Source organism: Talpa europaea (assembly GCF_964194135.1).
Source record: "Talpa europaea genome assembly, chromosome: 4".
NCBI classification, from domain to species: Eukaryota; Metazoa; Chordata; class Mammalia; order Eulipotyphla; family Talpidae; genus Talpa; species Talpa europaea.
The window spans coordinates 22,097,980-22,111,959 of record NC_140070.1 but is presented as its reverse complement, the minus strand read 5'-3'; the positions used below and the strand labels follow the sequence as shown (position 1 = coordinate 22,111,959).

The 13,980-nt window shown below is 32.6% G+C and overlaps 1 protein-coding gene across 10 annotated transcripts in view; it reads left to right on the top strand.

Annotated features, from left to right (window-relative positions):
* The window catches only part of MICU3 (mitochondrial calcium uptake family member 3), a gene marked incomplete at both ends in the record, with an annotated part of 67,837 nt that overhangs the window by 30,613 nt on the left and 23,244 nt on the right, over positions 1 to 13,980 (top strand). For 5 of the 10 annotated variants that reach the window (XM_084231369.1, XM_084231373.1, XM_084231370.1 and 2 more), the window contains 5 exons: positions 618 to 649; positions 2,371 to 2,449; positions 6,174 to 6,221; positions 8,904 to 8,986; positions 11,938 to 12,009. In XM_084231369.1, the coding sequence (XP_084087495.1) occupies positions 618 to 649; positions 2,371 to 2,449; positions 6,174 to 6,221; positions 8,904 to 8,986; positions 11,938 to 12,009 (314 nt within the window). The remainder of the gene's footprint in view (positions 1 to 617; positions 650 to 2,370; positions 2,450 to 6,173; positions 6,222 to 8,903; positions 8,987 to 11,937; positions 12,010 to 13,980) is intronic. The other 5 variants (XM_084231374.1, XM_084231377.1, XM_084231368.1 and 2 more) reach the window with 4 other exon arrangements.

The following is a 13,980-nucleotide window of genomic DNA, read 5'->3' as shown; positions in this document are numbered from 1 at the left end:
TGTTTGGGCTCTTCAGAGGTGTGAAAGGAATTAGAAAATAAAGTGATCCCAGCTATTTTATGCAATAATAACACTTTCATTCCAGAGATGATTCCTGTATAGTTGATGGGGGGGATAGAAAACAGGACAAGGATTTCCCTGCCACATTTCCTGCTTGCTCCTTCATCTCTTTTTCTCTCTGCCACTTGCCCTAGAATGACCTGACCTATGAATTATATTCAGAGATACTAATACAGCTGGGGTCACGGGTAACACCTCAAAATTAAGATTTCTCTATGCTAATATAATTTTATAATATAATGTATTTAATAAATGTCATTATTGTGTTTTTAAGCTCATAGGATGTAATCTGAAGTAAGTTAACACTTTTATAAATCCAGAAATCCCAAAAAATAGTGATTATAGAAAATGTGTTTCCTATTCTATTGATATTATTTGTTATAGTTTATTGTACTTGAAGCAAAAGTATAAATAAAATATCTTAGATACAAGGTTAAAAAAGACCTTGTCTTTTAGACATAAAAATTCAGTGTTTTGAGTTGTAGATATAAGGGGTTACTGAATTTGAATTTATATTACGTGACATATTATCTAATTATTTTGTTTGTTTATTACAGTTGCTAAAACATGGAAGTCACTTTCCAAACATGTAAGTTAAAGCTCTTGGTGTACATATGGAAGCACCCCGTATATGTACATGTATACTATGGAATAGATACATATTTTTCCTGAAAATTGAATCATAACAAAGTGCCACTTTTTTACCCTCCATATTGTCAGAGATTGTCAGAAAGTAAAAAGGTGAACAATGCCAAGGATTGGTGAAAAGGTGGCTCCGTGAGAACTCTCCTGTGCAATATAAATTGGTAGACCCATTTTGGAAAACAGTTTGGCATTATCTACTAAAATTAAACTAGCAATTGCAATAACTAGCAATTGCACCCCTGGGTATAAAGTCTACAATAGTGCGTGCACATGTACCTAGTAAAGCTGATCTTGAAAATGACCTAATAATTTCACACCAATGTATATTCCTAGAGAAAACCCTAACTTATATGCAAGAGTGGTTTATAAAAATGTTCCAGATTACCCATGATAGCCAAAACACCATAATACCATATCAGTATATGAGAAATGATAAATAAATTGTGATATGTTCATACAATGGATAATGTAACAGTGAAAACAAATGAATTAGAGCAATGTTTTAACTGGATAAAATCAGAAGCATAAAAATAAAAAAGCAATTCACAAAAATATAAAGTATAATTTCATTTATATAAAGTCCCAAACTAGGGAAGTGAAACCATATTGTTTAAGAATACACTTATAGGGCCTCCTTGGTGACACAGGGGTAAAAGACAGCACTGTTGGGCTATTGCCAGTTGCTGCAGCACGACTTCGATCTCCTGCCAAGGAGCAACCCACATGTTACAGCAGAGCTCTCCTGCCTTCACCTCTGCTCCCCTTGGCAGTGTATTTCAGTGGATCTGCCTGTTCTGCTCTCAACTCTCTGGTGAATCCTCTCACCCCCTGCACCTCTGGCTTACATCCCCATTCTTAAATTCATAAATAAACAGATATGCATAAATGCATATGCATTTATATGCAATATATATGCATAAATAAATCTTTTTTTTAAAAGTATACACTTATAGGTGGAAAAATTAAACAACGATAAATAATAAAATTAAAGGCAGTATTTACCTCTGGGTAAGATGGAGGAAAATATCAGTGAGAGCACAGAAAGGCTTCTAAAGTTCTGGTAGTAGTCTATTTCTTAACAATTTATAATTTTAAATTATATGTGTATATGCATATATATTCCTTTTGTATTTTTGTATGTATTAGAGACTTGAGTATAAAAAAAAACCAACAATATTAACAATCCAGGCAATTTCTTTAATCAGTTAAACAGAATCCTTCAAAAGCCTATATTAACATGTTTATTTATGAAACTTTAGAGATATTCTCTTTAAATTAACTGCAAAGCATATAAGTCTAACACAACTACTCTTCACCTCACCTAATGCAGGTCTAAGCTAATGGAGTGCATTAATTTGCCCTGTTGGTATGAACAGTAGAAATTCATTTTCTCACAGTTTCAGAGACTAGAAGTCCAAGTTCAAGGTCTTGGCAGACTTGGTTTCTCTTCTTCATCACTTTTTTTATGTGGCATAAAAAAAGACTAGACTATGGGCAAATACTGGGTTTGTTGGATGAATGAACCACAGCAGTAGAACAGGATAAATACAATGGTGTTTCAGGTCTTTTACCTAGACAAAATTTTTCAGATGTTTAAATATTTTCATCTATTTTATAACTAAATAGTTTACCTATTAATCAATATTATGATACCTTCTATCATAGGAATTAAGTCATATGCTTTCAGAAACACCTCCTGTTTGGAAGGGCTCATCAAAGCTATTTCGAAATCTTAAAGAGAGAGGTAAGTTAATTTAGTACTTATGTGTTATGGTATTGATATTAAGTTATGTATACTACTCATTTACACATATTTTCCTCATGCTTAAAATAATTTTACAGTTACAGGTGTGACTGCATATACACAGAGAAAAATCTGAAAATAAAAATGCCAAAATATTAATAATGATTGTTTCTGGGTAATGTGATTAAGGGTGGTTTTATTTTACTTTTTCTATAATATTCATATCTTCAAATATATTACAAGGTAAACTCTACCATGAAGACAAATACTTTTAAGAGTAGTTATAATCCATGTATTTTTTTTCTAGGTAGAATTGATTCAGTTTCCTTCCACCTGGTTTTTATGGACTCTGCACAGAGGATACACCTTATCTTTTATTGTAGGCTTTTCATAACTAGGTTTTAAATCTTTCTCAGCCAAAATGTCTTTAAAAGCTCTTAGAATTTTTTTCCCTGGAAATTGTCTTAAAGTTTGCTATTGAAGGGCCTCCCTGGTGGTGCAAGGAATGATTAAGTCTCAAAACTATGAAGCTATCAGCAGTCTGCAGCATAAGTTTGATCACCGGCCAGGGAGCTAATCCACTTGGCATAGCAGACCTCTCCTGTCTTACCCACTGCTCCCCTCAGCAGTGTATTTCAGTAGAACTGCTCCCCATTCTTTGGTGAATCTTCTCACCCCTCCACCCCCGAATCTCTGGCATACACAAACTCTTATGTACATAAATAAATCTTGAAAAAAAAAAAAAGATTGCCATTGAAATCTTAGAGTGGATGATAGGATAAGAAAAATTTAAAGCTCAGAGGATCAGGTAAGTCTGTGAATTTAAAAACTATTTCCTTAATACTCTCATGGGAAGATACAGTTGGATTAAATATAATTGGAGAAAGATGAATGCACGGAAGAAGGAAATTGTTTTTAATTAAGGGGAGGGTTAAATCTGGAAGCCCTGGCTTTAAGCATGTCATAATCTTCCTTATGTTATATGCATATTTGCATATTTTTGTTAAGAAAGATGATCTATTTAAGTGTTACCCAATAGAACTGTTAGCAGTGATGGAAATCTTCTATTTTGGTTTGGTTTCATTTGATAGCCACTAGTCAAATGTGACTATCAGGTGCCTGAAATGTGGTTACTATAACTGAGGAGCTGAATTTGTAATTTTATTTAATTTTCATTAATCTGAATTTAAATAGCTACATGTGGCTAATGATTACCATAGATCACTGAAGATCTATCATACTAATTGGATTTTCAAGAGAATCCATGTTTCCAAAAAGTTTTAAAACCATGAGCTTAGGTGAAATAAATTGTTAAAGAGGGTCTTTATAGATAAAGAGATGAAGTGGCAAAGGAATTTTAAAGCTAAAAATTTAGACTTATTGAAAATTAATTTTAAAATGGATCTAAGTTGTTTAAAATATTGCCCAGCAAGAAAATGTTGAGCAGATTTACAAAAAACTAATTGGTATACAACATTTATGAAAAAACATGTATTGCACTGACTTAGTTGTAATAGCCAAATGTAATGAAACATATTGGATCTAAATGGTGTAATGCTTCTAAGGAACTTTCCTTAGAATTTTTAAAATTGAATTTCCAAAAGAAACCTGTTAAAATTTATTTTTATTTAATTTTTTATCTTTAAAATAATTTGCAGAATTAGCCTTTTTTCCATTTTTGTGATTGGGAAGCATTAAGAATCTACAGTTCATATTCAGTAGTATTATCTCTTTTCCTTGACCATTTTTATTAAGTTATATCATGTGGTTTTTTTTTTAAGATTTATTTATTTATGCATACAAGAGCTGGGGTATAGGACAGAGATGCGGGGGTGAGAGGATTCACCAGAGACAGAGCGGGGAACAGAACAGGCAGATTGACTGAAATACACTGCTGAGGGTAGCAGCGGGCGAGACAGGAGAGGTCTGCCACGTAATGTAGGTTGCTCTCTGGCTGGCCAGGGATCGAACTTGTGCTGCAGAGGCTGCAGATAGCTTCATAGTGTGATGCTTAACCCCTTGCGCCACCAGGGAGGCCCTATATCATGTGTTTTAACTTTGTTCTCTTCCCTGTGGATTACACCACCTCAAAGCTTACTGAGTCCTACAGACAATTGCCTGTCGTGATCAAGATCAGCACTCTTCAGTGTTAACTAATCCTTCACTGAGAGATATCTTGAGTTAATCATCAAACGAAAGACATAAACTTGTTTATACCAACCAACATAACTTACATATTCAAACAAATCAGAACAGCAGTCAGCGTGATGGAATTATGGCGGCAGAGAGCCTATTTCCTGACCTCATTTCCCTTTTTTACTCCTACATTTGTGCTTGTTTTTTATTTCTGAGGAATCCCTATGAAATATAGGTATGGTATCTTTATATACATTCACCATTCCAGAATCTTTCTCCCATAACATTCATGGCGATCACCCAGAACTGACTGTCTATAGGTCATGGCACTCTAGTATAAACACAGGAGGGAATGCTTTCAGGCCTCCTCCCAGCTGCCGGCACATCTTCTGACAAACGGCCTGACAGTGACCCTTCTCTCTTTGTTCTCTGACAAAGAGGGTAGCCTGGGAGCACATCAGGTAAAGTGGAGTTTTAAAGGTCACAATCTGATTAAGGATTTTTTTTTATATCCTTTGTCAAATATCAGGACTACTTTATACATGAATAAGGGTTATTGGTTTACACTTGATTTTAATTTTTCAGGATCCACTTGGAAACTGAATCAAACCATTAATTATAATTTTGGGTTTTAGAATCCAAAAATAAGAATATTAGTTATAGAATGTATATTTTTATTTTCTCTGAATAAATACCTCTAAAGTTGGTAATTTTAAGATTACCAAGAATTCAGGCTGCAGTGCACAGAAAGAGTAAGGCCATTTAGTTAAAAATTCTTAAAGTAAATTTAATAAAAGTATTAGTTTACCAAAAATAACAAATAACAAGCAGGAGGGTGATAACTATAGCATTTTATTTTTTGAATGCCATACAGAAATCAAATTTCTAAGCAAGAATGTCTAAAAGTTTTATTCAAGTTTTACTAAGGGCCTCCCTGGTGACCTAGGGGTTAAGGCTCAGTGCTATCACCATTATGGCCTGAGTTCCATCTCCAGCCAGAGAACGAACCCACATGTGGCGCAGCAGACCTCTCCTGTCTCACCCTCTGCTTTCCTTAGCAGTGTATTTAGTAAATCCACCCATTTTGCTCCCCACTCTGTCTCTGATGAATCCTATCACCAACCACACCTTGGCTTACACCCCAGCTCTTCTAGGTGAAAATAAATAAATAAAATCTTTAAATAACAAAAAAAAGAATGTTTAAAAAAGTATTACTAAAAAGTAATTAAGCATTTAACAATGTTAATCATTTCCAGCCTTTTAATTTCATGTTAGATTTATGCTTTGAAAACTAACAAGTTTAAAATTTACAACTATAAGTAAAAATAATTTTGCAATTTTTTGCCAACATATCTGAGAACATTAATGGGAATTTTGTATTGGTTTCTAAGAGGCATGTGAAGCAAAAAAATTCTGTTGCTTATTTTGCTATGATTTATAATAATAGTTTAGTATCATTTAAAATAATACTTAGCATTTTCCTTAAAACTGTTAGTTCTTTATTATTACTTATGGATAATAAGAATAATATTTTACATGATAAAATATTTTATATATAACATAACTAATACTATTTCTTATTTTTTAGGTGTGATTTCTTACACAGAATATCTTTTTCTTTTATGTATTTTAACAAGTAAGTGTATTCATTGCACCTATTTCTGGATACAGTTTTCTTTTTTAATCAGAATCTTGGAAAACAAATCTTAGATAGTCTCTTACATTAGTCTAACTATACTGTTTTGCAAAATTCTATATCTAATGGCCAGCGGAAAATGCTATGCATAGTACTATCAAAAGTAAAAAACATAGATATTATTGTGGTTTATAGCATAGTAATAAAATGCTCTGACATTGTAATTTAATATCATATATCAATCCTGTGGTTTAATCTACAGGAGAGCACCGAGGTCAGGACCTGTAATGATTTGTAAGTTTCCTGCCACGTTCATTCAAATCACATTTTCTGCAAGACTAGTGTGGAAGAATGAGTCTTTTTTAACTAGTCAGAATATCCACCATACATCTTAAAACAGCTTGTTATTCTCTTTTTTTTTTTCAGGTATACCAATTCTTATGAAATATATACAGGGCTTACTAAGGTTCTCAATTAAAATTTATTGTGGAACTTATATGTTACAGTTCACTGTGCTCTAGCCCCCTGACCTTTTTATTACATGGATTCCCACCTTAGGAATTTGTAAACTCATCAGTACTTTTCTTCAAACCCTTATGATAATAAACATCATTCAGGTTTCCTTTGAGATGTGAAGACTTAGAGAATTCTTACTTGACCATTCTTCCTAATATAGCATCCTCTCCTATCTCTCCTTTTTTATGCCTTTACCATGTTTTCTTTTCTTCATACCACTTATAATAATTGAAAATATTAATTAGTTTATGTTTTTTTCTGTCTCTCTACATTTGAAATCAAAGTCATAATGGCAAAGGTTTTTTTTTTTCTATTAAGTGACACATAGTTTCTCAAACAATAGTTGTTGAATTAATTGATGAATGGAAGAATTTCATTAGTAGAATTTCTAGTGGTAGGGATTTGTTGGATATGTGGAAATAAGAATGTCAGTGAAACTGCCAGTAGAAACAAGTATTTTTTAAAATATTTATATAGTTTTAGTCATACAGGCATATTAAAATGTGTGTGTGCGCGTGTGTGTGCACGCATGCACGCGTGTGCGCTCGCACACACACACATAGGTGGACATGCACTGAAAAGCAACAAATATTTTATTCTAATAGGACTCTATGAAGTAGTTCAAGACTGGAAAGCCATAATGACGATTTGAGTCCAATCATTAATAATTGCTAGTATGAAAATTAGAGAAGTAGGTGTCAAGGGATGTCACAGAAATGTTTAAAAGTTATTTTGTTACCTAGGTCAACTTTGGATACAAATTACAAGTTATAAGCATCTAAACCAGTCAGAGTGATAAGCAAGAATAAAACAGAACTGGTTAGAAAAGGTACTTGTTGGCTAGGGTGAGAAGTAGTTTAAAGGAATGGGAAAAAAATACAGAGTGGTTACTACTTACTGTAGAAAGATTAAGACATTGGGATGCAGTGAATCTTCCTTTGGAGTACAGGACCCATTTTGGAAACTTCTAGTTGGGTCTGAAAAATTATAGGTCTTGTTTAGATTAGAACCAAGAAAAATGTGAAAAGCAAGCTAGGAAAAAATGAGCTAGATCACCTACCTATGTTGCCAGCCTATTATTTTCTCCTCATTTTAAATATCTTCTATTTTATAAACACTTGATCTTTGTGTTTTTTCAAGATCTTTTTAAAGCTTAAAATTGGTTGTCAAGAATTGTGTAACTTTTTATTTCTTGATCAAGTAAATGAAAATGAAAGTATGTTTGGATTCCTAAAATACATGCAAGCTATAAACTCATATTAAAGCTGTTACTGGTTAAGAAAGCAGCGTTGTGTACTTCTCTTTCCATAGAGTCAAGGAGTCAAGGTTTTACAACAGGCTGTGCCAAGTGTTATCTGTGGGAGGTCTTTTTTAAACATTTGCCGGTCTTCTCTAAAGAGAAGGTCAGTTTTTTGAAAAAGACATACACACCAAGCAAGCTATTCTTTGAAAGACAAATTCAGGTTTTCTTCTGTCCAAATTTTCTTTACGATTTAGAGTTTTTCTTTAGAGATTGAACCTCTTTATTAGGTTATAAAATTAAATAGATCATAGTATATGAAAGTCTTTCTCAGAAAAGCAATTGCTCCTTGCATTTTCTGGGAACTGGGAATTAATCATTCAAAATAGTTTATATTTATGTTTCAGAAACCTCTAGAAAGTTAAACTCAAATAGGTAATTTCTCATGCTTGATATTTATTTTTATAGGTCATTTCCACTATTACTTCCCAAGACTTTGAACTGGTCCATTGTATCATATTTGATATTTTCTTCTCCTTTAAATAGTTGGACATATAAAAAATACTTTGAATGTGATCTGCTGATACTTTCCTTGTAAACAAACTGACATACTTTGGATAAGAAAGAAAAATATTTATTGTTAAAAGGAAGGTAGTCAAATATTTCTGTAGTGCTATGCAACAGGCATTACATAAATACTTAAAAAGTACATTATTAGTTCTACTAAGTGTGCTAATATATGAAGCAGAAATATTTATACTTCTATTTAGCTTTTATTCTATTTAAGTCATAGTAACATGATACTTTTAATTTCTTGGTTAAAGAAACTTTTTGTATAGAGAATGAATAACTACAATTAAAATGAATTTTGTACTTTAAAATACATTTTTCTGTTTCACAAATGCTTGTTTTATTTTTTCTGGCAGAGCCACATGCAGGCTTTAGAATAGCTTTCAACATGTTCGACACTGATGGCAATGAGATGGTAGATAAAAAGGAGTTTTTGGTGGTATGTATATGACATACTTTATTTTATCAATAATTGAATATTAGTTATATTTTATGTTTTGCATTATTTTGAATATTGTTGACGAGTGAAAGATTTATGATTTCATCATAATTTAATAATGTTTATTCTTGTGTGTACTTTAATTTTTACATTATAAAAATATAAGTTGTAGTCATTGTGTAAAGAAGATTTAAAGCTGTTTACACATTTTCTGGACATTTGAAATGTGTGAAATATTTTCTATTGGGTGGAAAATAGGCCCAGTTAATGCTCAGCCCCCAACACATCAGCTACCCAAGCATAATTCTTTGCCAAAGAAATCTCTTCTTTCTCATTATAGAACTAATTATTTTTCTTTTCCCCTTTCTCTTCCACTCATGACTGTTATGTTCCAGTCTTGTTCTCATTCTTCTATCCCTTTCTCCTGTCTTCATCCAAGGGCTGTTACTTACTTCATCCAAGTAAGATTGTTCTTTGATATTTGTCTCTTTCTCATTTGACTGGTCTGGCATTGATGCTGCTCTGGAAAAATCATTGACTGCTTGCTAATCTTACCATCACTCCCCTATACCAGAATTTCTATTTCTTTTTTTCCCATGTATCTTGAATCTACTTGGCATATAAATAACTATTTTGTTTTCTAATTTTCCTTTGTTAACAGCTATTAAAAATCCCTCAGAAAATCTCTTAAAGAGCTTTTATTCTCTTCAGAGGCTGGAACACTGACAAGAAAATGTGAAATCGTTCTTTTCTGTGATAGGAAAGAGAAGAGTTTAAAATCCTCATCAAAAGCTAATTAGTAGCCATTCAAATGGAAGCAAGAACACTAATTACTGGGCTTTATCCAAAATTTTAATCTAACATGCACAGAGCCCTTGCCTGGGGATAGCCCCTGAGCCAAGCTGTGGGATCTGGAACCATGAAGGGTCCCCTCATTCTAGTGCTTTTCAGAATGGTGGGTAGGTGAGAGTTTTTAAGTTTCATTGTATTAATAGAGATCTGTTTGTAACATCCTAAAGTGGACACATGGAGTTTAATATAGTTTGGTTATGATGGCACACAACTCTATTTTAAAATTTTCAGAATGGGCTTGTAATCTAATTTTCAAAAACATTCTATGGCAACACTGCTAAATTCTACCTCATTGACTTGAAGGTTGACTTTTAGAACTCAGCCCGTTGGAAGCTGCTCACATATTGATAGATACCTTTTGGAACATTGTCAAGGTGGGAGACAAAAATGTTTACATTGCACTTACCCCCTCTTCCACTATACATTTTTTTATAATAAATTTTATTTTTATATTCCCCATACAATTTCAACCCCCCCATTCTGACCCCAGTCCCTCCCCTCCTGCCCCCCACCCCCCAAAAAGTGTCTCTGGTTCATAGTTTTTTGTTGATTTTGATTTTCACTTTCTTACAGTTATTCATTTTCCTGGTCCCTTATTTAAGTTTTCTAGATTCCTGCTATGAGTGAGACCATCCGGTATTTTTCTTTTTCTTTCTGGCTTATTTCGCTGAGCATGATCCCTTCCAGCGCCATCCATGTTGCTGCAAATTGCATGTGTTTATCTTTTTTAAATGCTGAGTAATATTCCATGGTATATATGTACCACATCTTGATCCAGTCATCTATTTTTGGGCATTTGGGTTGTTTCCAAAGCTTAGCTATTGTAAACAGTGCTGCTATAAACATAGGGGTGCAGGTGCTCTTTGGAATTGATGTTTCTGTGTCCTTTGGGTAAATACCTAGGAGTGGAATTGCTGGATCATATGGAAGCTCTATGTTTAGTAGGTCCAGAAATCTCCACACAGCTCTCCATCCACTATACATTTTTACGAAAGCTGCCCTTGCTTTAAAATGAAGTCCTATTCTTAGCAGTGGCTGTACTGCTGCCTCATGTGTGAGTTTTGTTCGTTGTTTGTAAAGAGTATAAAGTCCCTGAAAGCAGTAGGTGGAGTTGGTAAGTTATTTGTAGAGCTCTAAAACCTGTGATTTTCCTGCCTTCTTCTAAAGTGACTATTAATAACCTTTGCTAAAAAACTCTTCTTCCTAAAAAAGAGTCTGGAAATAAATTTATGTGTTAATGAAATCATATACAATTTGTACTTTATTTTTAATTCTTGTATATATCTTTGGAGCAAATATGCCAAGATAGCTGTTCAAGTTATACAGAAAACTGAGATAAGGTAGAATCAGTCTTCCATTTGTAAAAAGAATTTTAAAGCTTAAATTTACTGAAAAGTTATTTTGTGCTAGGTAGTATGCTAGGTAATTACTCGTAATATTTATTCTGCACAGATGTTTTTATAAGAGCTGCCTATTACACACCAGTAACTTTAGAGAAAAAAATGTTCCTACAAAGTAAGGAATAGCTTTCATGTTCCTGACATGAAAAAATAGGCTTAAATAGAGTAATTGTTCAAGGAAATGCATGTGTAGAAGCCATGCTCCCACCACTACGCCCAGTTACTTGAAAGACATTAGAGATCACTTGGTTCATCTTCATTTCATATATGAGCAAACTGGAACCCAGAGACAGTTGTGTGACTTGTCCACCATCATAAAATTAGTGTGTGACACAGGTGTGTGACACAAACTAGAGTCCCTGAATGCTATCCCAGCAGATTTCATCTGTTTTTTGTGTGTGACACTGATCCTATGTCTTTGTGAGATAAAGTGAAACTATAATTTTGTACATTTGACTTAAATATGGATTGCCAGTACTGAAGAATGTATTTTCTTATTTTCAGGGGAGAAAAATGGTATCTGAAAATACATTACTGCATCACTACATTACTATATTGAAACCAATACATTAGTTTTAATGTTCTTGGTGGTTAAAGCTAACTTGTCCTTTGTTTTAGACTATAGCTAGCACTGGTTAGTAGATTGGTACCTAGAAATTCTTTTTTGGATGTTTGATTCTTAATTGGTTTCCTTGTCAGCTTCAAGAGATCTTCAGGAAAAAAAATGAAAAAAGAGAAACTAAAGGAGATGAAGAGAAACGTGCAATGCTGGTAAGAATAATTTACAGTCATTTCAGGTGGGTTCTCTAGGTAAGAATTATTTTATTCATGTTGAGAAGTAATAATTTAAGTCTCTAACTTTGGAACTGTCCCTTTCTTGAAACTTCCTAAAGTTCGTATGTAGAAAAAGTGCTTCAGTATTTATATGCATCTATATCAATATTTATGTCAAATATTGATATTAAACATCTGTATTCATAATCATATTCATTAAATCATTTTCACCCATACTGTTGTTATCCATGAAATTTGAAGGGTTTGTCATGTAAGAGATTAATACAGATCATTATGCATGTGAAAATTTAAAGGTGAATTGCAAAGATTTAATTATACATGAGATTGAGTTTAGTGATACTGTAACAATATGAATGTTGAAGAAAAAACAAATTATGTTTTTCTGAATTCAGAGAAATATACATTATAAAATTTCTTGAGATGAATAATATTTTTATCTTATTATGAAAGCATACTTAAATATTTCTCTCCACTTATTACCAGTTACTTTTTTACTTGTCCCTAGAATTTTAACCTGACAACATCCCCAGGTTCACATAATAAAAATAACATACTGAGGGTGGGAATTGTATGGGGAATATTACCAAGATGAAAATGCATACATTGTGCAAAAATGAAAAATGATGTAAAAATTATATAAAATAAAATTAAATTAAAAAAACATATTGAAACCTTACTATACCAGGTACTTTGTATGCATGTTTCAATTTAAGCTACCCAACAGTTCTCTTATTATCTTTAATTACAGATGAGAAAACTGACAGTTGGGAACATTAAGTACAGTGTCAAATATTACATAGCTATCACACGGCAAAGACGAAATTTGAACCCATGTCTGGCCAACCGCATAGCCTATACTTTTACCCATTACAGCATATTTCTTCATCTATCTGCCTCAGATTGCAGGAACATGGTGAATTTCATTGACATGTAAATGATAATTGTTGCATTTGCAGATTAGTGACCCTGCAGTAGGTTAATTGTTCTATGTGGAATTCAAATAATTAAGAGAGATGCAACATTTTTTACTATTCTCATTGTTATATGGATTTTTTTAAAGACATGCCATATTAAATCCCACTATGATTATGTTTATATTAATACTGAGATAAAAGATTATTAGGATTATGAAATGTATATTCATATTCAACTATGTAATTATAATTATCTGAAAAGCTATCTATAATTATCAGTATTTATTGGCCTCCCCCAATATACTAATTGAAAAAAGTTATGGAAGATACTCTCAAAAACTCGAAGAACTAATACTAATGTTAGTCAAGTATTACAAAGGACATTAGGAGTTCCTTAATTCTGTCCTCATTGTTTCCAAGTTGTAACCAACTTGGAAATCCTGTATGAGTTAGCTCCCAATTTTTTTAAAGTGTTTTAAAGTGTTAGCAGACAAGACTAAAGAGCTGCATACCCATTTTATTTTCTATGGATAATATATTTTATATTGAAAGAATAAACAATTATTTTGATTTTGGTAGATTAGCTGTAATTGATTAAAGACATGTTGCTAATAAAATATAATTTAGGAGATTGGATTATGTAATGAATCTTTTGTTACATCACAGTGATAAAGTAGGTAGTATTTCAATGGATAGAAATTAAAACTGCTTTATTTGCTTATTTTTGCTACTTCCAGGAAAGACTTATGGATCTCCCACTAAAAATGCAGTATTATCCTAAACATTAGCATTTACTAAAATACATAATTTAAGTAACAAAGGGAGAGAAAAATGGGAAAAATAACAGCAGACAACCTATATTGGGAAATGCTACGGTGTCAGTACATTATTTGGCTCTGAATTTCATTGCAGCCAGGATAAGTAAACTTAATATTGATTTAATGCAAACATCTAATAGTGATATAATGTAATAAAAATCTCATTCACTTAGATTAATTAGAAAAAAAGTCTATCTGAATTATGAAATCTCAAT